The following is a 21,995-nucleotide window of genomic DNA, read 5'->3' as shown; positions in this document are numbered from 1 at the left end:
CTGGGGAGATTACCTAGCAAACCAAGTTCTCAGTGCTTCGAGGTACTTGTGGATCCCTGCAGTCCACCTGGTGATGCTTTGTCCTTCACCTCATCCTCTTGAACTTAAGTCTGCTACCCAGCTCTAACTGACGAGGGGCCCCTGTGAATTTAGAAGCCAGATCTTCAAGGTAAAAACACTTTTACATGAGTTACAGACAATCTTGCATCTTCTTGGCTGCTCTAATGGAAAACTCATTCAGAAGCTCTTCTAGTCTAACCTCTTTTTCTGGATCCTGTACCCTCCGGCCACTTCAGTCATGTTTCTGTCCTCTGTGTCTTTGGCCTCTCTGTTTTTCCTCCTTTCTTCTTCTTGTAGCATAGCATAGAAATATCAGGATATTTTTTCTTTTTTAATATATCTTAGTTGAAGTCTCCACAGCCTTTGACACTGTTGATCTCTGTATGTTTCTTTTCTCCCACAGCTTCCTGACAGTTCAGTCTCCTGGTTCTTCCTGTATGTCTTGGGTCATCTTTCTTTGGCCCTTTCCCTGCTCTCCTCATCCCCTTGCCATCCTTCAAACATCCTACTCCTCATGCCTCTTCTCTTGCCCCTCTACATGGAATATTTTTAATCTGAGGGTCCCCACATTGAGTTGCAATCCTGTTTCCATATTTTTCACCCCCATCTGAGAACAAAGAAGTGTTTTCTTCATCTTTGTGCCTCCAGGAGTTAACACAGTATCCTTTCTTTGCTCTTGCCTCCACAGTGGCTGAAGGGGGGACGATCAGTGACCTGAGGGCCAAGGACTTCTTGTTCAACTGTGATGCTTCCCACCCGGACACACTGAGGTACTTGAATGCTACCTTTCTCCTCTCCTGTCTGCCACAGTGGCATGGCCTCCTACCTGGTCCCTCAGTTGCTTCTCGAGTTCAAGATACATATATTTTTTGAAAGACTCAGCTCAAATGTCATTTATTATGTGAAGCTGTCAACTCTCTCCTCTTCGCCCCCTCTCCCCAGTTCCTCTGCAGGAATGGGTCTCCCTCCCCTTCTGAATTTCTGCCATACATTGTAGTGTATGTTGCTTAGAGTGCTTATCAAATTGTGTGGTAATTATTTGCATAACCTCAACACACAGGAGGTGCTTAGCCTGTTCAATTAAGGGCAGTAGGGACAGGATATAGGCATGTGCTAAGGTTCAGCATCTTGAAAGAGTAGCGTGTGCTCAGTGTGACTAGAGCAGAGAATCTATGGAATTGGGCAAGGGTCGTAGTAGGAGGTGAGGAGACTGGCAAAGAAGGTTGGGGCCAGTTCGTGAAGGGTCTCATGTACTGTGCATGGAAGTTTGCACAGGAGTTTGAAGTTTCAGCTATCACTTGTGATTTCCAAGTTAGGCCCCTGCTATACTTACAGGCAATTCTGTACTCATAATTAGAGACTGACTGCAGAGATTTTGAGGAGATCCAGGTCAGAGCAGACCTTTGCACAAACAGATACGTTAAGGTTCACTGTGAACTATATGAAAGAAAGAGCAGTGATTTAACAGTGGACTTCAAGGAGAAAAGTTTATTTACACAGGATGGTGACAACTGTTCTCCATTCCAACTGAAGTCTCTCTGAAAAGTCAATATAGCATAGTGACTAAGAGCATGGTCCACTTCCTACCTGTGTGACTTCAGTTAAGTTACTCAGCCACTCTGTGCCTCTGTTTTCTCATCTGTCATATAAAGATAATGATAGTCCCTATGTCACGGGGCTGTAGTGAGGATTAAATGCATTGATTATATATAAAGCACTTGGAAGAGTGCTGAGTTGATAGTTCTATACAAGTGTGTGCTGTTAGGATTTCATTTCGCTATCTTTTCCATCCTCCAGATATTCACCAGCTCTCTCAAACACTGAGCTAAACTCTTTGCCTCACCTAATTAACATGCTTTCTTGTCTTTAGTTGTCAATTGACATGTGTGTGCTTAAGTAAGCAAGTCTGCATATTTGCATACATATGTCATGATATATATCACCACATTGGTGTATATATGTGGCAGGATGGCTTTGAAGGGTGTCTTAATTCTTAATGTAGTTTCAATGTAAAGGATATGTCTCAATCATAATATAGTCTGAAACTTTATTATCAGACTTAGAAATCACTTAAGTGGATGAAAGGAAAAGAAACTGTTTATGGAGCACACAGTATGGACCAGATTTGGTGCTAAATTAAGTGCTTTCATACATAATCTCAGTAATGGCGAGGTAGTTATTACTATACCCATACATGCAGATGAGGGAATGGAGGTTCAGAGAAGGTAAGGAATATGTCCAAATGTTGTATAGTTTAAAGCTGCAGAGCTAGAATTAAAACCTAGACTTATGATAATCCAAAATCTGTGTTGTCTCCTCTATAACAAAGTAAGTAGTCCATGCTGCCTGAGGGAGTGTTTCAGGACATAGGGGTGGGATGGAGTGGGAGAAGCTCACTATGAAATAATATCCCTAAATATTAACTTGCTGGAAAACAAAGTGTGCATTTGGGGATCTTTGAGGTCAAGGACAAGAGATGGTGGAGATTTCAAAAGCTTATCCTATTTAGGGGTTTGGAGGGTAAGGGTTCTGAATAACTGTCTCTCTCCATCTTGCCTGCACTCCTCAAATTGCCTTCTCTTGGGGGAATGGACTTCTAGATCCTGCTCCAGGCAGAGATCTCTATGAGAAGTCCTCTTGCTCCAGACTGCCCTTCTCTGTCTGAGCACAAGGCAGCTCCTTCCTCAACTTTCACCAACTTTCAAAGGCATGCTTGGTTTCCCAGCCAGCTCCCCTTGCCCCTCCCCCCCTTCCCTTCAAGGGACAAAGCCTTTCATTCCACAATTAGAGATAAAAGTCTTGAAATGCAGATGCCTTGGAGAATTTATGCCAACTAAAACTCATTCACACTAAAATATAATCAGTAAGCCAACAAGCAAGGCTGGCAATGTTGTTTCCCAAATCTTTATTAGGTCCTCTTCCTTTTCGGCTGCTTTTCTTTAGCACATCGTGTGCCTTCCTTCAGGCCTTGCTGATAATGTGGACAATAAAACTATTGTTTATTAAGCTCTTGCTGGGTGCTGGGCACTGTGCCAACCATTAGGCTCCCTTAATCCTCACCAGTGGTTGAGGTAGGCACCATGATCGTTCCCATTTAAAGATGAGGAAACTGAGGTCCACATAGGTTAAGTAACTTGCCCAGGCTACACAGCTAGGAGAGAATGGGCTGAGCCAAGGAACTGGAACTCAGACACCAAAGGCAAAGCATGGAACATTTCTGTTCCACTGCTTCCCTGTAACTGGCCTCCTGAATTTCTTCAGCACCCAGTTCTCCCCCACCTCACCTAAACATGCTAGAGTCACCTTAAGACATGAAACATAGCCTGCCAATTCTTTGTGAAACTCCTTTACTGGCTTTCCATTGCTTTGAAGATAAAGCAAGACTGCTATGGTTTGCCAGGACCTAGGGCTTTCCCACGACACTGGACTTTCATTGCTAAAACTGGGAAAGTCCTGGGCAAACCAAGATGGTTGGTCACCCTAGCACGATTGGCATGGCATTCAATGCCTTTCACAACCTGAACGCTAGTTTCCCAGCAACACCCCTCCCCGCTGCTCATCTTTTTTACTGCACCCTCTCCACCTTCTCTGCAACCCAACCACCCTTCCCTGAAGACACTCCAGGTTCTCACATACCTCTATGCCTTTGTGCACACTGACACTTGCACCCCTACTCTGCCTGACAAGCTATGCCCACTCTTCATGAAAACCCAGCTCCCACATCACCTCTGTGGTCTTGCTTTCCTACTAGAGAATGAGTAACAATTACATTCTACCCTGGTCATTCTATTGACATGTGAGTCTTCCCCGGGGTCAGTACTAGGGTGAGGCAATCGAGGCACCTAGGGTGCAACATTTCAGGGAGCATTTGCTCTCAGGGTTGCGCAAATGCTGACCCTGTACTCACATGACCCCGGCTGTGAGTGTTTTGTTATATTTTGCACCCTAGGCACTTTGATTGCCCTGCCCTAGTCCCAGCCCTGGTCCTCCCTATCAGACTAGGGACTTTTCAAGAGCAAACTCATCTTTATATTCCTGGTAACCAGCACAAGGCTGGGCACAGAGTCTAAATCTATTTGAACAAATATCAGACTTCTCTGTTCCAGCAGAGGAAGGAGGTAGGAGAGCCAGGTGGCTTTGGGCCCTGTTGAGGATGGGAGAGGGAGGAGGCAAATTTAATAAGCTTCACCTTGGCCTGGGATATGAGGATAGCTTTTCATCAGGTGGTTCTGGCATCTGGCAGATTTGGGGCTTCTCCCACTTCTGTGATCTTTCCCTCTCAGTTCCTTTCTCTGAGTAGCTGGAGATATTTTCCAAGGTACCATTTTTGTCCTCTTCTCTCTTTGTTCTGTTACTCCCCTCAGTGATCTTGTCCACTTCCATAGCTTCAGCTAGGACCTTCTTGCAGATGACTTCTCTTTTTTTAATATGTTTTTATTGATTTTTAGAGAAAGGAAGGGAGAGGGATAGAGAGATAGAAACATCAATGAGAAAGAATCATCATGGACCGCTGCCTCCTGCACGCCCCCTACTGGGAATCGAGCCCACAACCTGGGCATGTGCCCTGACCAAGAATGGAACTGTGACCTCTAGGTTCCTGGGTCAACACTCAAATACTGAGCCACACTGGCTGGGCTGCAGATGACTTCTTAAGCGACACCTCCTGCATTATGCCAAGTGAAAGAAGTCAGACAGAAAAAAGACAAATACTGTGCGATCTCACTTATATGTGGAGTCAGAAACAGAGAGTAAAATGGTTGCTTTCTGACACAGATTAAGTCGGGAGATGTTGGTCAAAGCGTACAAACTTCCACTTTTCCACTTATAAGATGAATAAGTTCTGGGGAGCTGATGTACAGCATGGTGACTATAGTTAACAGTACTGTATGATATACTTGAAAGTTGCTAAAGTTAAATGTTCTCACCACAAAAAAAGAAATAATAATTATGTGTAGGATGGGGGTATTAGCTAACACTGGTGGCCATCATTTTGCAAATTTGTGTATCAAATCAACATGGTGTACACTTTAAACTTAGGCAGTTATATGTCTACTGTATTTCAGTAAAGTTGGACAAAAGACTGTCTTTCTTCTATGCCTCAAACCCACATTTCCAACTGCCTAGTATATATGGTAACATCTAGCATCAATATTACTCTTCATATGCATTTTCTCATCTAACCTTCCAAACAATTCCATGAGAAAGTCAGGGCGGGATAAAAATGCTTTTTAGGTGAAGCTCAAAGAGGTAGGCTTGCACAAGTTTTAGTGGCAGAGCTATGCTTAAAAGTTCAAGTTTGGGTGTTCTTTCTACTATGCCATGCTACACTGCCCACAATGTGGATGTTTCAATGGAGTCTTGAACCCAATGTGATCAAAACCTCAACTTGTTACCAACCTCTTCCTACCCCCCACTCTTCAGCCAAAAAAAAAAAAAAAAAAAACACACCCAAAAAACAAAGAAAAAAACCCAAACAATAAAACAAAACGAAACCCTGCCCATTTTCCAACTTGGTTAAAGGCATCTCTCTCCTAATCAAAACATGGGCTTCATGTTTCATGTACAATTCTTTTTTAAAAATGTTTTTATTGATTTTAGAGAGGAAGGGAGAGACAGAAAGACACAGACATCAATGTGAGAGTGAAACATCTATTGGCTGCCTACTGCACGCCCCCTACCGGGGATTGAGCCTGACCGTGACCAGGAATCCAACCTGAGACATTCGGGTGCACAGGATGATGCCCAACCAAGCCATACCGGCCAGGGCTTCATGTACAATTCTTTCCCTCAGATCCTGCAGACTCTACCTTCATATTTGAAGTTCATGTGAGTCCATTCTCTCTTTTCCTTCTGTATCCCCGCGGCCCCCATAACCTCTTAGCCACACTTTTTTCACTGATCTCCTGGCCTTCAGAACTGCCACCAACCCATCCTCCATATTGTTCTAGGGATCTCCTCTCTAAAGCAACAGATCTGATCCTGTATTTCCCTGGTTGGAAAAATCTCAGCCTTTGATTGTGCTGGTCCCCAACCCCTCCCACTTGCTCAGGCCCAGGTCACCTCACAAAGAGAACTTTCATATAACCTCCCTATAATCTTTTTAAAAAATTATTTATTGATTTTATTTGAGAAACATCGATTTATTGTTCCACTTATTTATGCATTCATTGGTTGAATCTTTAAGTGCCCTGACGGGGGATCGAACCTGCAACCTTGGGCTATCAAGATGTCACTCTAGCCCAGCCGGGCGTGGCTCAGCAGTTGAGCGTCAACCTGGGGTCCAGGAGATCAGGGTTCGATTCCCAATCAGGGCACATGCCCAGGTTGCGGGCTCGATCCCCAGTTGGGGGCATGCAGGAGGCAGCCAATCAATGACACTCTCCTCATCGATGTTTCTATCTCTCTCTCCCTCTCACTTCCTCTCTCTGAAATCAATAAAGAATTAAAAAAAAAAAAAAGATGACACTCTAACCAACTGAGCTAATGAGCCAGGGCTAACCTCCCTATAACCTTAAAATGAGTTCCTTATTCTTCTACTCTCTCACAGCACTTAGATATTTCTTTCTGTGACTTACAATTAACTATGCAGGGGTCTGTCTCCCCTCTAGCCTGGGAACCTGCTGGGGATAGGATTCTGGTCTAATTAATCTTTGTCTTCTCTGAATCTAGGTCCTTAAACATAGTATGTCCTTAATAGGTAGCTGTGGAGTAAGTTTTTCCCTTACGTGTCTGGAAACTTGTTATAAGTGAGGTAGGTAAAAATGATTCTCAGACTGAGGTGGGACACTTCACTTCTTCATGCACTGAGATATTTGAAGTTGTCTGGCATGGCTCCTCCATATCCCTCACCCCTCCAAACACTGCACTCCCTCCCCCAGAAAAGGCAAAAGACAATTTTAACTCTTTATTTGAAACAAACAATTCCAGAGACAGAAGGTTAGTCGTGACAACAGCTTCTCACTACAACACAAGGGTGGGCATGGCTCACTGAAGGGATAGGTGAGGCACCTCAGAACAATATATACAATTTAAACAGTGGCTAAACTGGTGACAGTTATAAAAACACAAAAAGAAGGCTGGGGAACAGCAAAGCCAACAGGAAAAGAACTGGGTACTTCCTTTGCTGGACGCTAATAGTTTTCTGGAACTACAAAAGCAAGATGGGGAAGAGAGAAGATAGATGTAGGCAGTGGGGGCAGGACCCAGGCCCACAGCTCCTCCCTATTCTCCGACCACAAATCCCATCCTGCATGATCCAAGGCCCCCACAGGCTTGGCCTGGCTTTTATGATGGGGGAAGAACAAGAGTGGGGAACCCAGCCCCAACCAAATCAGAAGGTAGTTTTTGCCTTGGGAACTGTGTCCATTGAACTAAAGGGAAGCAGTTACAGAAGGGGGCTAAGCATGTTGACTGACACATGGCTCATACCAACCTAAGATGGCAGAGAGAGACAAACACATAAACCAAGGAGACAGTAGTCTGCTCTCTATACTTAGTCATTCTCTGCCTTTGAAGAAAAGAAAGCATGTGGAAGTTTTTTCAATTGCAGCACCAAGAGTTGGTGCTTGCAGGGGTGGGGAGGGGGAACGAGGTGGCCAGAGGGTTCCAACAACCAGTTATCTCATGGGAGGGGAAGAGTGTCTAAGCTCTGTGTTTTAGGTAAATGGTCCCCCCCCATTACTTTCAGTGTTTCTTTCATATCTTTCATACAAGCCCCTTTAGCATGTTACTGGGGAAAAGTGGAAAAGGGAGTGGACACAGGGCAGAGAAGGCAGCTGGGTTCTTCCCTTGGCCAAATCTAGGAACAAGGGGCTTTACCTATGTGGGATGGGTCAGGAAACCCAAAGCCAACAGGATCACCAGAGCTATTAACACTCCATCTGGAGTCTGGCCCCAGGAGAAGGGGTTTACTCTGAAGCATATGAAAATGGCCTACCTGGTTTTTGCCTATCACTGGGGCCCCGTGGTTGTCAAGTGGTTTGGAAAAGGGTAAAAGCCAGGGGTTCCTAGGGAAGGCAGGGAATGGATGAATAGAAAAGGATAGTCATGGCCCTTCAGAATGAGTAGCATTGGTTCCTGGGCCGTCGCCCTGTGGGACGTGGTTACAAGCCAGACATTGGTGTGAAAGATGGATACAGATAGCACATGGGTTCAGTCCAGGTCTTCATCCCCAGTACGACCCAGCTCCTCATAAATCTCACGCACAGCCAGAATGCGATTGAGCATACTCTCCAACATGCTTCTGTCCATGGGGATCACAGAGTACCAGAGAGGTGACTCAGCAATACAAGACCGCTCAGGTTGAAGGTAGAACACATCATTTCGAGTCCGGAGGCTTTCAGGACTGCAATGGTGGGGGTGGGGCAGATCAGTACCAAGGCAAAGTAGATACCATGTGTCCCCATGCCAATGCCATTCTTGCAAACAGGCCAACTCACCATTTTGAGAGATAGAATTCATAGAACTTGACAGGGCAGCGGAGAGGATTCATGCGGTTCTCACGCTGCTCTAAGATAGGGGCTTCGTCTTCTCTCTTCCGCTTCCCAGGACCCATGTCTGTAGAGAAGGCAAATGACTCAGACTCGTTAAAAACACAGTCTCAACAGGCCACTCTAAGTGCACAGTCCAGGGCACCATGGGAAGGCCTCAGGACACAAAATACAGGCTCATAAAGAAATAAAGGCAGAAGAACGGTTGGTCAGTCTCCCCACACCAGCCAAACTGCAGGGGTGTTGCTCTGTAACACCTCCCACAACCCCATTTGAACTGTTAAAGTCTTACTTTACAATCTTTCCCTGTGCAAGGTTGGGCTTGCCTTCTGGGATAGAGAAACCACAATGGCCCAACACCCAGTACACTAGTCCAGGTAGAGGCTCAGGCCCAGAGAAGGAACCCTGGGAACTGCACTCAGATGGGTCAGGACTTCAGGGTCAGAACAGAAACCAAGGTGCAGTTCATGTTATGCCCAACAGCAAAGAACCATGGAACAACCGTCATTCAACCTGTCAACTCTCTCCCACAGACAACACACCCAACAGCTTCCCACCTGTCTACTCCCCCAGCCAAAAGTAGGCAAGTAAGTCAACTGCCTTGAGATGAGGAAAGGCAGGAAGCAGGCAGCTGGGTGATCTCCTATTTATGCAACAGCCACTGATCATCAGACTGAAGGACTGGCTGTTTTCACCTGTTCTGCAAATGCAGAAATGGAAGGAGGGAAGGTAGTGACAAAGGAGAGGGCAAACCCGGCAGTTAAGATGGGTCATGGGAGGGGAGAGCAGAGAGGGAGGAAAGCAAAGGAGGGGACAGCCTCATACCTCGCCCTTTCCTCTGGCGGACGGGGGCATAGTAGCGGATGCTCACCACCTTGGTGGTGCCCCGAGGGGTGGTGCACTTGCGGGACTGCCGCACCACATTGGTGAAGGAGAGCTGCATGTGTTCCTCAGCTGTCTGCAGTCCAAAAAACTTAGTGTTGAAGAACATGAGGGTGTTGAGAAGGACAAAGGGTGAGTACACGCCCAGCTGCTTACACTCCCAGAGGTGTTCTTCCTCCACTCGGGAGAACACTGTGTCTGCAATGGTCAAGGAGGAGAAGCTGGTCAGGAGCAAGCAACTACCCAAGCCCGACCATTTCTGATCCCAGATGTCCTGCTCATAGGCATTTCTGTTCAGTAAGTGACCACTGTATATAAAACCCTGACACCCTGCTGTATTACACAGTAGGACTAGATGTTTTTTTAATATAGTTTCCACCTGCATTTGGAGCTTCTCTCACCACCCACAAGTTATAGGCAGGTAGATATAAACTTTGTGGAGTCCCACTTCTTCCTTTATTTTCAATTACCACCTAAACTCAGGCCACCTTTTGTGGTTACAGAAATAGTTTTTCAAACCTAAGTTTTGATCCCCTCCTCATGTTCAGGGACAGAGGCTTCATGTCCTCCAGCTCTAAATCCCGAGGCACCCAGCTACACGCTCCTGCCCTCAGACCCTCTGTGAAGAGTGGCAGACCAAACAGCCCAGAACTCTTGGGATGGTGTCTCTGAAGAATGGAGGGAAGCGTGTAGGGGTTGCTAAGTCCCTGTCCCTTACTGTTGGGAAGGAGTGTGGGCTGCCAGGTACTCAGAGATTTGTTGAGTTCTTGAACGAAAGTCAGGTAGTAAAGGTCCGTGAAAATGTTCACCATTCGGTTATTTTCCAGCAAGTACTGGAGAAGGAAAAAGAGACACACATAAAGCTAAACTCTAGGTCCTACAGAAAAGACACTGATGTTGAAGGCCCTAGGCATAGCAACCTTGATAATTAGGAGATGGTGGGAAACAGCTGCTTGATTATGTGACCCAGAGTGCTTTTCCCCAGGTATACCTACAACTCTGAGGCACCAAGGCCTTACTGGAAGAGGAGGCTTGGAGGAGATGTGTCACAGCTGGTTTTTCACAAGCCTAGACCCCTTGTCAGATAATGATGCATGGCTGACCTCTTCCAGTGGGAACTAAACATTACCCCAGCACCCAAGGAGCCCAACTCTACCCATCCCTCCCCTCCTGGAACAGGTTTGAGGATTACAAAGGGGACCCAGAGAGCAATGAAGGAGGCTCCTTGGCCAACGGTCCTGGAATGCAGCTTTGATTTTAGAGGAGTATTGACACATGCTGTCCTGCTTGGAGTAAGAGATGAAAGACTGCCTGCTCAAGGTAGCAGACAAGGTGAGGACCAGGGAGTGGGACAGAATCATTTCTGCTGGGACCTTGCCTGCTGTGTTGCTGTGTTGAGAGTGATGGCAAGTGAAGTGGTGTGCAAGGGATACCTGTTGGATGCCAAGACACAGATAGTAGATACTGTCAGGTTCATATCGTTCACCATTGGGTCGAGTGATTTCTCTTACAAACTGGGCCAGACCGTAGTTGAGTTCAGCAGCTGAGCATGCCAGAATATCTTCTTTAATACGCATAGGTTTGGCTGCAGTGATATATAGTGATGGTGGATAGGATTAAGAAAACTTCACATAGATTAATTCATTTAGCTCCACCATTAACTCCTTCATCCCTTAGTTACGGCCAGCTCCAGAACAAACCACCAATTACCAAAAGAGCCCTAAGCTTTGAAACCTAGACAGCATCTCCCCTTATTCTGCAACTCCTCCCCATGTTCACTGGACACCCTTAAGTGATCACAGCCTTATCACTCCTAGACATCTTCAGCTGAATCACAGCCCTGCCCCTTTCCCCTTCCCCTCCTCCTCTAGTCCCTGCCTGCCTCCCCTGGGTACTTACGGCCAAAGCGCAGCTCATCACCCTTGCTGGTTTCTCCATTGGCATATTTCGACTGCACCCAGCACTTCCAAGCATTGACACCATATGAATAGTTGAGTCCAGTACAGCTTGGCTGGCTGCTCATGGAGTCCCGGGAACAACTCTCTGAAAGCACCAGCCGCTTTTGACCCTGGAGGGGTAAAGAAAGGAGGTAGGGTGGAGGAGGTAAGGTCAGGAACACCATGGAAACTAGTCAGGACAGTGTTTACCACCAGGGGAGTGGGGGACTGATATCAGAACACAGCAAGCTTCCATAGCACAGAGCTCCAGGAATAGCTCTGATGACTTCGGGAACTAGGGAGAGAGCAAAGTTTGGCTATATTTTAGTACTCAGGATGGTGGAGAAAGGAGGTCAGTCAGGAAGGTCAAACTAAAGCCGCTGACTTGGCTATAAAGGCATCCTACCCCCAGGCCCTTTAAGCCTCCATCCCTCTTCTGTGGATACAGTAGCCCCAGCCCTCACCTTCCTCATGGTTCGGGGAAGGTCTTGTTCAGTAGACACGTCCTCGGGCCCTACCAGGCCACAATCAAAGAGGAAGTCTACGCTGGGGTTAATGTCCAAAGGATCTGTTAGAGAGGAAAGGAAGCAGATTGATTTTTAAGATCTCAACCCTGTAGCCCTCCCACCACACCCCTGCTACTTACACACCTGACTCAAGACAAGCCTCTCAGACAGCTCCAATTGCATTCAGTAGGAACCAGCAAAGTCAGACCAAGAACATGCTCAGAGGCACACAAATGCAAAAACTCACAACAATGGGAAAGCTCATAACACTGCTGAACTGCACACTCAAACGTGGTCAAGGTGCTAAATTTCATATGTGTTTTACCACAATTAAAACAAAATAAGACTCAAGTGTAAAATTGTGCATCTGCCCAGGTGTCTCTGCCACTACTCCCTGTGAACGCCTTTTATTACTGGGTCACAAGGAGCACTGTTAGGGTGATGTTCCGGGTCACAAAAAACAGTCCTTTTCTTATGGCACAAATGCTACTGTGCCCAGTGGGCATGCCTTGAATCCCACTCACTCTTGGGGAAGTCTGCCTCCAAGTCTTGCCCAGGCTCATCCAAGACATTGGCCATCTTGACAGCCATGGCAAGGACATCGTCTCGAGCTGGCCCAAACAGGTCACAGTCTTCCAGAAGTCCCTCTGCACTCTGGTTGCTCACAAGATCTGGGAGGCAAAAAAGTTGGCTTAGTCACTGCAGCTCCTACCTAGCTCCCTCACAGGCTTTTAGGGGCTGATTCCAGCTACTCCCCCATCCCACTAGGTACCAAGGTCACCACTCCCCGCCCCCTTAGGCAGAGACAGACTAGTAAAACCCTGACTCCCTTGTCGCCGTTGTCCATGGCATACCACAAAGGTCAGATGAGGCCTTGTCTAACTCTTCAGCCTCTGCAATCATTTCTGCCATAGCCAGGATGTCGGCCTCCAAGGGGTTGGAAGGGATCTTCACTTTCAGCTCCTCAATGGTCTCCACAATCTTGTCTGTGCTCTCCAAGGTAGTGGGCAGGAACATGGGCACAGGCACCTGGAGACATGAAACCCAACTAAACGCCAAGAACCAAACCAGTGGAATGAGAAGGACAGGTGGTGAGAGTAAGGGGCAGGGGTGGCTCAATCCTTGATGGGAAACTTACTGGGATGGGCATTGAGAAAGGCACCGGGACTTTCTGGCAGTACAGATGCATAGGCACTGGCACAAAGATGGGCACTGGGATGGGCAGCACGATCACCTGTGGCTTCCACTCTTCTGCTGACAAGAAAGGGGTCTTCTCAGAGTCCACTAGATAGGTCATATCCAACCCACCACCTGATGCTTGTCAGGTGGAGAGTCAACTCTGTGATTCTAGGATGACCATATCCATGATACTTCAGCCATCTAAGAAATCCCTTGTCTAGCTCCTAGGCATAGGGCTGCAGGCCTAGGACTATAGAATACAGCTTGTGGTGTACCCTGGCTCACCTGTCTGACTCCCTTTGGACTTCATCTCCACTTTGCAGGAGACCCCCCGATTCTGCATCAGAGGTTTACACATGGCAGCTTTGTTTTTGCGGGGTGTGGCTGAGGGTGGTGGTGGGGGAGGAGGGGTGGAAGCAGTGGAAGCCAACCGGATCTTCACAGGGATCTGCAGACAAAGGAACATTAGTGCCACCAACTGCTAGACTCTCCTCTGAGACCATCCTCCCCCTTGGCTTTTGCTCTGACCTTGCCCAGATTCCCATTTTCCTCTGGGGTCTTCACTGTATTGCTGTTCTCCACTTTGGTTTGAGAGGGTGTTTGGGGCTTTGACTCAGGAGACTGACCTGTAGATCAAAACAAATGAATGTTTTCCTCTGCAAAACCAGCTCTGTTCTCATTAGCCTATTCCAGGAGAGCTTCATTAAGAGGTACATCAAATTTGAATGGGAAATCTAGAATTTCTACTCCTCACCACCCCAGGTCTAGTCTTCTCTAGTCCCCAGAAACAGTAGCCAAGAAGATTCTTTGCGCCCGGCCGGGCGTGGCTCAGCAGTTGAGGGTCGACCTAGGATCCAGGCGATCGGGGTTCAATTCCCGGTCAGGGCACATGCCCGGGTTGCGGGCTCGATCCCCAGTCGGGGGCGTGCAGGAGGCAGCCGATCAATGACTCTCTCATCATTGATGTTTCTACCCCTCTATTCCTCTCCTTTCCTTTCTCTGAAATCAATAAAGATATATTTAAAACAAAGAAGATTCTTTGCTCCTGGCTGCCACAGAGAATGAAAAAGATTAAGTCTCCCCAATAACCCATCACTTGAGCCCTTCCATTTCATGACCCTCAGGAGTTTGGTACCCCTGGAGTGGCAGAGGGGCCAGGGTAACATTCTTGAAACGGCAATGGTCTTCAGTTTCACTAAAGGCAAAGCTTATGCTGACACTCTCTTCTCTCTGAAAACTAGCCACAGCCCCCACATGCCCCATCTACCTGGTACCCATTCCCTAAAAATACATCCTTTATAGAAAATCAGTAGAATGCAGCTCTGGAAACCTTTAAACAAGACTCCCCCTAGTACCTGCATAGTCTAGAAGCTAAAAGCACAGTATCAGGAGCTCTGGCCAGGGGTGAGATGAAAGCAAGAGGAAGAGAAGGGCCAGGCCCAGGATTAGAGTTCAGGCGAGTCCTAACAGAGTGTGCCCCCCGCCCAGGACTCACTGTTCAGGAGGCTCTCAGGCCCGCTCTGGGTGTCCAAGTTGGGTTGGTTCTGCTGGCTGTAGAAGCGCAGCAGACACTGTTGGTTGCAGAAATGACGGATCTGCCCACGCCAGTGGATGGTCTCCAGCAGCTTCCCCTGGCGCTTACAGGCATGGCACCGGGCAGCCTGGAGGCATTGACAGGATGATCAGACCTGCCTCCCTAAAACACGCTGGGCCCTTTGCCCTGGGATAAGCCCTGCCCTTGAAGGCTGGGTCATCTGGAGCCCGCTCCCTGGAGACTGGCCCACACCTGATCACAGCACAACAGCCTGTGCTCCCTGCTGCTCTCTCCACCCTTTCCACCCCACTTACCTTGCAGTACCACAGCAAGTACTTGCTCTTACAGTCCTCGCTGCAAAAGTCCCAGGTGCTGCCATCCAGCTGCTCGGTGACTCCACGCTGGCAGGTCTGGGAGCAGTAAGTACAAGTGATACAGCACAATCCCAGCTTCTTAGTGAAGTCCTGTTTGTACAGCAGCACACAGCCTGGAAAGAGTCCAGAGACACGGAGATCTCCATGGTTGTGAGACCCACCTTTTCAAGGTGGTACAACTAAAAGCTCTCCTCAACAGCCTCTCTCGGGCCCAAAGCCTTAGGATGGACAGGGGCCAGAGCATCCTGAGCAGAAGGCCCTTGCCCCAAGGACCACATCCCAAGTCCTCATCCTTTCTCTGCCATTCTCCCCACTGTGAGGTCTAGGGCCTTCGGCCCCTTCTTCAATTCCTTACCTTCACTGCAGAAACTCTTCTCCACCCCGCTGAATCGGAGTTTCTCATGCAGGAGTTTTTCCTGCCGGCAATGCTCACACTGGGACACCACACCCCGAAGCCGCTTGAAGTCCTCACAGCAATCACGGCAGCAGAACTGGAACACCTGGTCCTAGGATGGGGTCACAGGGCAGGGAGGAGTGCTGTGACATCTTGACCTGGCAGGAGCCAAGTGCAAGGACCCCTTCAGACAAATGTCTGGTCATGTGGCAAGATGTGGGCAGGGTGGGGTCTTACCTGCCAGTCCAAGACCTCAGGCTTGCCACTGAAGAGGCTGTGGCAGTAGTGACAGCTCAGGTGAATGCCCCCCTCAGGGCTTGTGCGCTGGAGGGAAGGAAGACAAGTAAGGGAGGGGCAAGAGGTGTGTGGTGGTGGTGGGGAGAGGAGGTCAGGCTTGTTCTTTGCTCTGCCCAGGCCTACCTACCCCAATTCTCATACCCTCTCTATGGCACCACACCCTTTATCCCTGGTCCAGGGTCTGAAGTACCTGGAACTTGGTCCAGCAGCTGGGGCTGCAGAATTGGTAGACTGTGCGATCGACCTTGTTGTAGTAACAGGGGTCAGAGAGGCTGCGGCGGCAGAAGCTGCAGGGTCGGGGAGGGCCTGGGGCATAGAGAGAATGGGAGAGCGAAAGAGAGAGAGGGAGAGAGAGAGAGACAGAGATGGGGAGAGAGCACAGAAGGTGTAAGGCAGTGCAGAGATGGAACAGGAAATCCATGGGAAGATGTGGTTGGGGCTGAGGTCAGGCAGCAGGGGTTACTTTAGAAGAGGGGAGTATAGGGGGTAGAAGGAAGGCCAGCAGGGATCTCAGAGAAGAGGGCTTTGCACCTACCAGTGAGCCCTGCCTGCTTCACTTTGTAAGAGGTGGTACAGCAGAGGGAACAGAACAAGCTCGTCTTGCCATTACGATCCACATGTGATAGCATCTCAAAGTTCTTACACAGGGTCTTGCACCAGACACAGGGGTACACACGTGTGTTTTTCTGTGAGGATGGGGAAGGAGAGGCTGAGGCTGGATTTGTCCCTTCACTTTTATTTTTTAAATTTTTAAAACATGAAGTATTTCAAGCATACAAAAAGTATAGATGATGATATAACAAAGACCTGTGTATCCACCAGCCAGCTTCAAAAAATAAAACATAACAGATACAATTGAAACCCCCTTTATTTGTTTTATTCCTCCCAGCCCTTGACCCATCAGGCACCTTTATTTATCACCCAAGAACCGCACCCCCTTCCACAGCCCTCTAATGTACTACTCCCTCGGCCCCACCTTCTTGTACGCCCCCAAGCAGGTTGTGTTGCAGAACCGCTTTTGCTGGCCCTCATGGAAGAGGAGCTCAGGGCCAGGGCTCCCGGGCTTGGCGTAGATGTAAGCCCCGCACTGGTCACAACAGTTGGTTTTCAGTCCCTTGTTGGCCCGGAATTTGGAGAAGCAAGAATCGCTGCAGAGCCGGTGTACCACGCTGCCATTGCTGACCTCATGCTGGACCTGCCATACACACACACATACCCTGAGCTGGGGCCTGGCCACCACCACCCACCCCAATGCAAGGATAGCCCACCCCGCCTCACCCTAGACCTTCACAGCAGACATTGTGCCCAGGGACCCCCCAACCTGCACATCAGGCTGCCGACTTGATGGTGAGGTCCTGGGAGGCAAGGAAGGCCGGCTGCACACATCCTGGAGAAGCTCTAATCTTGAATACACTCCCTCATGATGGCTGCCTTTCCTCCCCACTCCCCTCCTCCACAGGGCCTGGCCCCTGCAGCCCCAGGATTGCAGGGGCAGGTCAGGGCTGGCAGGCTCTGTAAATCAGCCCCCATCGAGCTTGCTTACCTCTCCAGTCTTCTGGCATATGCTGCAGCGAGTGGCATCAGCAGGATCCCCAGACTGCGGGATTGGGCGCTGCTGCTGGGCCTCATACAGGGAGAGACAGACAGATGTGCAGAACTCATGGAAGGAGCCTCCTGAACCAGTCTGCGCCACAACCAAGTCCTTGGTGTTCCAGATCTCCCTGCAGGTGAGAACAGGCTTCAACATTCACTCGTTTCATCAGCTTCCAGCCTTCCCCTGGGATCAATGACCACAGAGCCAAATGCTCTCACACCCCCTACCCAAATTGCCTCTCTCTCCCAGTTCTACTAGGTTCTTGCCAACACAGTCTCTGTCCCACCCATAATTCTTGGCCTGATGCCTGCCCTCCCCACACCCCAGTACCCTCACGTACTTCTTGCAGAAGGTACAGGTCTTTTTGCCCGAGGGCTTCTTGGAGAAAGTGGTGAGACAGGATGAGGAGCAAAAGAGCTGAGGTAGCCCCTTGCGCTGGTAGGCAGTCTGCCCCTTCTGCAGTGGCGTTCGGCAGTGTGCACAAGTCATCTTAGTGCCCACTGCAGAGCGCCCGGCCCTTTGTGCCACGCTGGAGCGTAGAGACATGCGAGGAGAGCGCCGGGGCCGGAATGGCACAAAGTCCTCATCGTTGGGGTCATCTACCATGGCATCAGAATCCTCATCTGACACTGGAACTGAGGAAGGGGGGAGGGGCCATGAGAAAATGCTACCAGACCAGGTCTCCAGCCAGCCCCTGACCAACAGATAGCTCTGCTGCTCCTGGGATCCCATGAGTTCTTGCCTTTACTCTCCCCGCACCCCATCACATTGGTATCTTAAGCCATTGGTGTCGCTCTCCCTTAGGGAGGGCTCTAAGTGGGGAGATTCTCCAGGACAGGGATGGCAGAGCTGAAACAGGAAACTCCATTCTCACTGCTCGTTTTCAATCTCCCCTACTGCCCCTGGTTCCCATGCCAACCCAGAACAGAGATAGGCGCGTCACACTCTGCATGGAGCCAGGAGATCCATGGCAGCCACTTCCCACTCATCCCACTGGGTCACACTTCCTTAAGTCCTACTCACTGCTCTCAGTAGAATCCACAACCTCAGGTTTTGGAGGTTCTACTCTTCTAACACGCTCACTTCTCTTCTGCACCTTGGAAAGATGGGGAGGGAAGGAAAGCTGACACCAGGGACAGGCTAAAGGGCCTGCTGTACTAGCACAGGGTTTAGTGGGGTACAGAGATGGGAGCGGGAAGGGAGAGTAGGGACCCTTGGCCCAGCCCATAGGAGGAGGGGGGAAAAGGAGGCTGGACTTTGCCTTAAGAAGCAATAGACATGAGAGCTCCCTCCCTCCTTCTAACAATCCTCACACATACCCTCCACAGAACAATATCTGGAGGAGAAAATGAAGAGTCTGTCCTTCCCAGAGCTATAGGGGGAACCAGACTCCTTCCAATCCCCTCCCCCCCTCACCCTCTCAGGTGGCTTCTCACTGGCCTTCCCAGTCAGGCCATCTCCTGCAAAGGAAGCAGAAAGCAGTCTAAATATTCAGCCTGCCCTCACACCCCTTCCCTGGCTCAACCTGGGCCTCCATTCCTGGGGAAGAACTTACTCAAAACTGAAAGGGAAAACTCAAGTGCCTGTGGCTTCTTGGGGCCCCTCTCAGGGTTACCTCAAGCTCTGCACTAAGGGGAGGGTGCTGGTGCAACTACTCTCTATGGGGAAAAAAATCCTACCCTTCCCACCAGCTTTCTGTCCAAATCATTGGGAGTCCAGGAAACACAGGTAACACACCTTTCATCCAGAATTTATAGATTACCAACAAAAGCCAGTGCAATCCCCCAAAGGTAGGTAGCAAGGGGAGAAGGTAGGTCCCCTGGACTCAGGTGGTTATATAAGTGCTAAGACCCTGGTCCAGCCTGGGAGAGGCACCTCTAGGCAGAACAGGAGAGAAATGAGAACCGTTCCACGTCTAGGTTGTCCCTCCCCTATCACAGACTCAATCCTAGGCCTTGCATTTCTACCATTCCTCTGAATTCACAATGCCGTTGGTGGCTCAAGAACCTAGTCATCACTCATAAAACCCAGAACCCCCACTTTCATTTAAAACAAAACATCTGGAAAGATCTTAGAACCAAGAAGCCTGGAGTCCTCCCCAAATCCTGAAGGACCTGGCACCAAAAACGCAGTGGGCTAAGAAAAAGGGAACCTCTCCCACCAAATTCACTCTCTAACCCACCCCCTGAAACCTCACCCATATTCCTCCCCTACCCGTACCTTCCTTAATCTTCTTCACCACCCCCACTTCTTCCTCCCAAACCCCAACTCCTTCTCCATACACGTTGCTCCTCTTATCTCTCAAACCTCCTCCTCTTCCTCTTCCCCAGACACAGCAGCCCCTCCTTACCCCCACCCTCTCTCCAGCCTTGATTTGTCAGCTCAGTAGGCAACCTACCTGGTAAGGAAGGGTGTGCAGGGGGGCTAGGGTCCCCAGGTTTGGTCTGAGAACTGTTGATTCCATCCCCCAGAGTCTCTCCCACTGAAGGGCTGGGGGGGCCATTTGGGCTCTGTGGCTGCCCTTGGGGAAGCTCCTCCTCCTGCCCAGGGGAGCCCCTTCTCCCTGTAGCTATGGAGGTGGTCTCCTCCTCTTCAACATGTGGGGACTGAAGGGTTATTGGAGAATCTGTAGCCAAAGGTTCTAGTAGACCCTCGGATGTAGAGGGATTTGCCCCAGTCCCTGGGTCAGGTGGCACCACCTCAGGGGTCTGGCCCCCTGGTCCAGGCTCTAGGGTCTGATCTCCTGCATCCCATGCAAGGGTCTCCTCAGGACCATGGTCCACCTCTGGGGGGGAGGGGGCTTTATAGAGCAGCCCCCCCAGCCCCAGCAGCTCAGTGGCTCCATCCAGGACTCCAGGGTCTTTTTCCAGGCCAGCAGGGGTATCAAGCAGGTCCAGGGCTCCTGAGGATGGAGAAGGGCCAGGGGGGGCCCATCCTCGAGTTGGGGCAGTCTGGGATTCCAGTAGATCCTCTCCAAATTCCATGTCTACTGGAAGGTCTCCAGCCAGGGGCTTCTCTGGCAGGGTCAATGGGTCAAACGGACTGGGGAAATCACTGGGGTCCATGAGGATGGCTGGATATGGGCTGTAGATTAGGGGTAGAAGAGGGGGCAGAAGAGGTGGTCTTCGCCAGAATTCCTTCTTATATAGGCTCTGGGACACACCCCACCATCCACTTGGATTTCTCATGAACAGCCCCCACCACAAACGACAAGAATTTCCACAGGCTTTGGTCCAAATGACCACTCCCCCCACCACCACAAACAGCGCCCCCTGTGGGGAGAGGCGTTCCCCGCCCTGGCCCTGGGCCCACACTCACCAGGCAGTCAGTCGTTGGGCCTACCCCCACCACCCCACTGCCAGTTTCCCTCCCTCTTTACCTTTCAGCCACCCCCAACTCGGGCTGAACACCCCATTAGGGTCTACTAGGGCCGTTGCCACCAGGAGCCTTTCCCGCCCCCGCGATTTCAGTTTCTGCCCTCTCCTCTCGCTCCTAGAGCCCCCCAGTTCCCCAGTCTCTACTCACCCAGTCTGGCCCCACCTCCCCTCCCCGCGCTGCAGGGCCCTCCCTCAGCCCTTCCCTCGCCCCCACAAATTGCCCTTCCTAACCCCTCCCCCCAGTTACCTTTCAGGTCGCCCACTTCCTCAGCCCCGTTACCCTTTCCTATTGCTCCCTCAGTCCTCCTTCTCCTGTTGCCCACCCCCCACCTCAGGCATTTACAGGAAGACATTTTGGAGCTATGATCTCTCCTTAGACCCCCCTCCCGGCTACTGCGAGATCCCGCCTGCAGGTTCGGTTCGGCTTGATCAGGCCCGACCCCTACCTGCGGCAGGGTTAGTGTAACGGCTATAAGCCTAGAACTGCAGACAGAGACGGCCCCGCGCTCCTTCTCCACCTCCCTCCCTAGCAGCCGGGACAGGGGTCGCGGCCCCTTTAAATGGCAGCGCGGCTCACAGCGCCGAGCGCTCTGCACCAGGCGGGCGGGCGGCGCCAGCAACCAACCCCATTGGCTGGCTCCAGGAGGGGGCTCGCGAGACAGCGCCGGCCCCCGGCGCGAGACTCCCAGCCCAGTGGCCGCCTGGAAATTGCGGAGTGGAGCCTAGTTGTTGGAGATGGAGCTTGAGCCCCCGCCCGGAGCCCCGCTAGTTGAAAAGGAAAAGATAGGCTCTGGAGCCTTGAAGCCCGCCCCCGGGAAAGGCGGCACCCCCTTTCCACCAAAAGGCCGAGTACACTAAACCACAAAAAACAGATCTACGCACCTGCTTCCCTTACCTGGCTCAAGAGTCTGCCCCCCTCACACCAGTGCATGCCCTACCTCCTGGAGCCCACTCTACTCGTGATCCCCTCCTCTCATTCAAATGGTTCCCGGTCCCCCCCCCGTGTCTCTCTTCGCTTCCCACTCGTGTTCAACCCCCCCCCCCGGCGTCCGCCCCCCTCAACAGTCCCTACCTATGCCGTGCAGCAAGCGCCTGCCAAGATTACCCTCCCCCCCAACCCCACCTCTCCGGGGCCCGCCCCCTGGGCGACTGTTGAGGGTAATGAGTGACAGCAGAGGGTGAGGGGAGGCAGGGACCCAGCCCTCACGTGCCCCACCTCCCCTTGTCTGCAGCCCCGAGCCCCCCTAACCATTCCGAGAGAGTCACAGTTGTGGGGCATCTTGAGCTTGCTCTCCAGCCACCCAGGGCGAGTAACATGGCTCAGGCTCAGTGACAACGCCTATGCAGTAACCGTTACTGCCTGACGACTCCA

At 50.4% G+C, this 21,995-nt stretch overlaps 1 protein-coding gene across 4 annotated transcripts in view; it reads right to left on the bottom strand.

Moving 5' to 3' along the window:
• Positions 1-6,951: 6,951 nt before the first annotated feature.
• ZMYM3 (zinc finger MYM-type containing 3) overlaps positions 6,952-21,995 on the bottom strand; it is a 23,634-nt gene continuing 8,590 nt past the window's right edge. Inside the window, exons 1-25 of one of the 4 annotated variants that reach the window (XM_016207410.2) lie at positions 21,519-21,539; positions 19,645-20,330; positions 18,663-18,706; positions 18,270-18,342; positions 17,587-17,881; positions 17,196-17,373; positions 16,629-16,847; positions 16,188-16,338; positions 15,843-15,958; positions 15,593-15,679; positions 15,317-15,467; positions 14,902-15,074; positions 14,549-14,714; positions 13,582-13,679; positions 13,339-13,501; positions 13,013-13,125; positions 12,729-12,903; positions 12,399-12,545; positions 11,833-11,936; positions 11,331-11,499; positions 10,865-11,016; positions 10,150-10,264; positions 9,375-9,629; positions 8,499-8,616; positions 6,952-8,404 (exon numbers count right to left, since the gene is read on the bottom strand). In XM_016207410.2, coding sequence (XP_016062896.1) covers positions 8,212-8,404; positions 8,499-8,616; positions 9,375-9,629; positions 10,150-10,264; positions 10,865-11,016; positions 11,331-11,499; positions 11,833-11,936; positions 12,399-12,545; positions 12,729-12,903; positions 13,013-13,125; positions 13,339-13,501; positions 13,582-13,679; positions 14,549-14,714; positions 14,902-15,074; positions 15,317-15,467; positions 15,593-15,679; positions 15,843-15,958; positions 16,188-16,338; positions 16,629-16,847; positions 17,196-17,373; positions 17,587-17,881; positions 18,270-18,342; positions 18,663-18,706; positions 19,645-20,311 — 4,122 coding nt within the window. In that variant the 5' untranslated portion in view covers positions 20,312-20,330; positions 21,519-21,539 and the 3' untranslated portion in view covers positions 6,952-8,211. Of the gene's footprint in view, positions 8,405-8,498; positions 8,617-9,374; positions 9,630-10,149; positions 10,265-10,864; positions 11,017-11,330; positions 11,500-11,832; positions 11,937-12,398; positions 12,546-12,728; positions 12,904-13,012; positions 13,126-13,338; positions 13,502-13,581; positions 13,680-14,548; positions 14,715-14,901; positions 15,075-15,316; positions 15,468-15,592; positions 15,680-15,842; positions 15,959-16,187; positions 16,339-16,628; positions 16,848-17,195; positions 17,374-17,586; positions 17,882-18,269; positions 18,343-18,662; positions 18,707-19,644; positions 20,331-21,069; positions 21,168-21,518; positions 21,540-21,995 lie in introns of those variants that run through there. The other 3 variants (XM_016207409.2, XM_016207407.2, XM_016207408.2) reach the window with 3 other exon arrangements.

Source organism: Miniopterus natalensis, chromosome X (assembly GCF_054644295.1).
Source record: "Miniopterus natalensis isolate mMinNat1 chromosome X, mMinNat1.hap1, whole genome shotgun sequence".
Taxonomy (NCBI): Eukaryota; Metazoa; Chordata; class Mammalia; order Chiroptera; family Miniopteridae; genus Miniopterus; species Miniopterus natalensis.
Note: the sequence above shows the minus strand (reverse complement) of the source record. Positions and strands in the feature narration are given on the sequence as shown.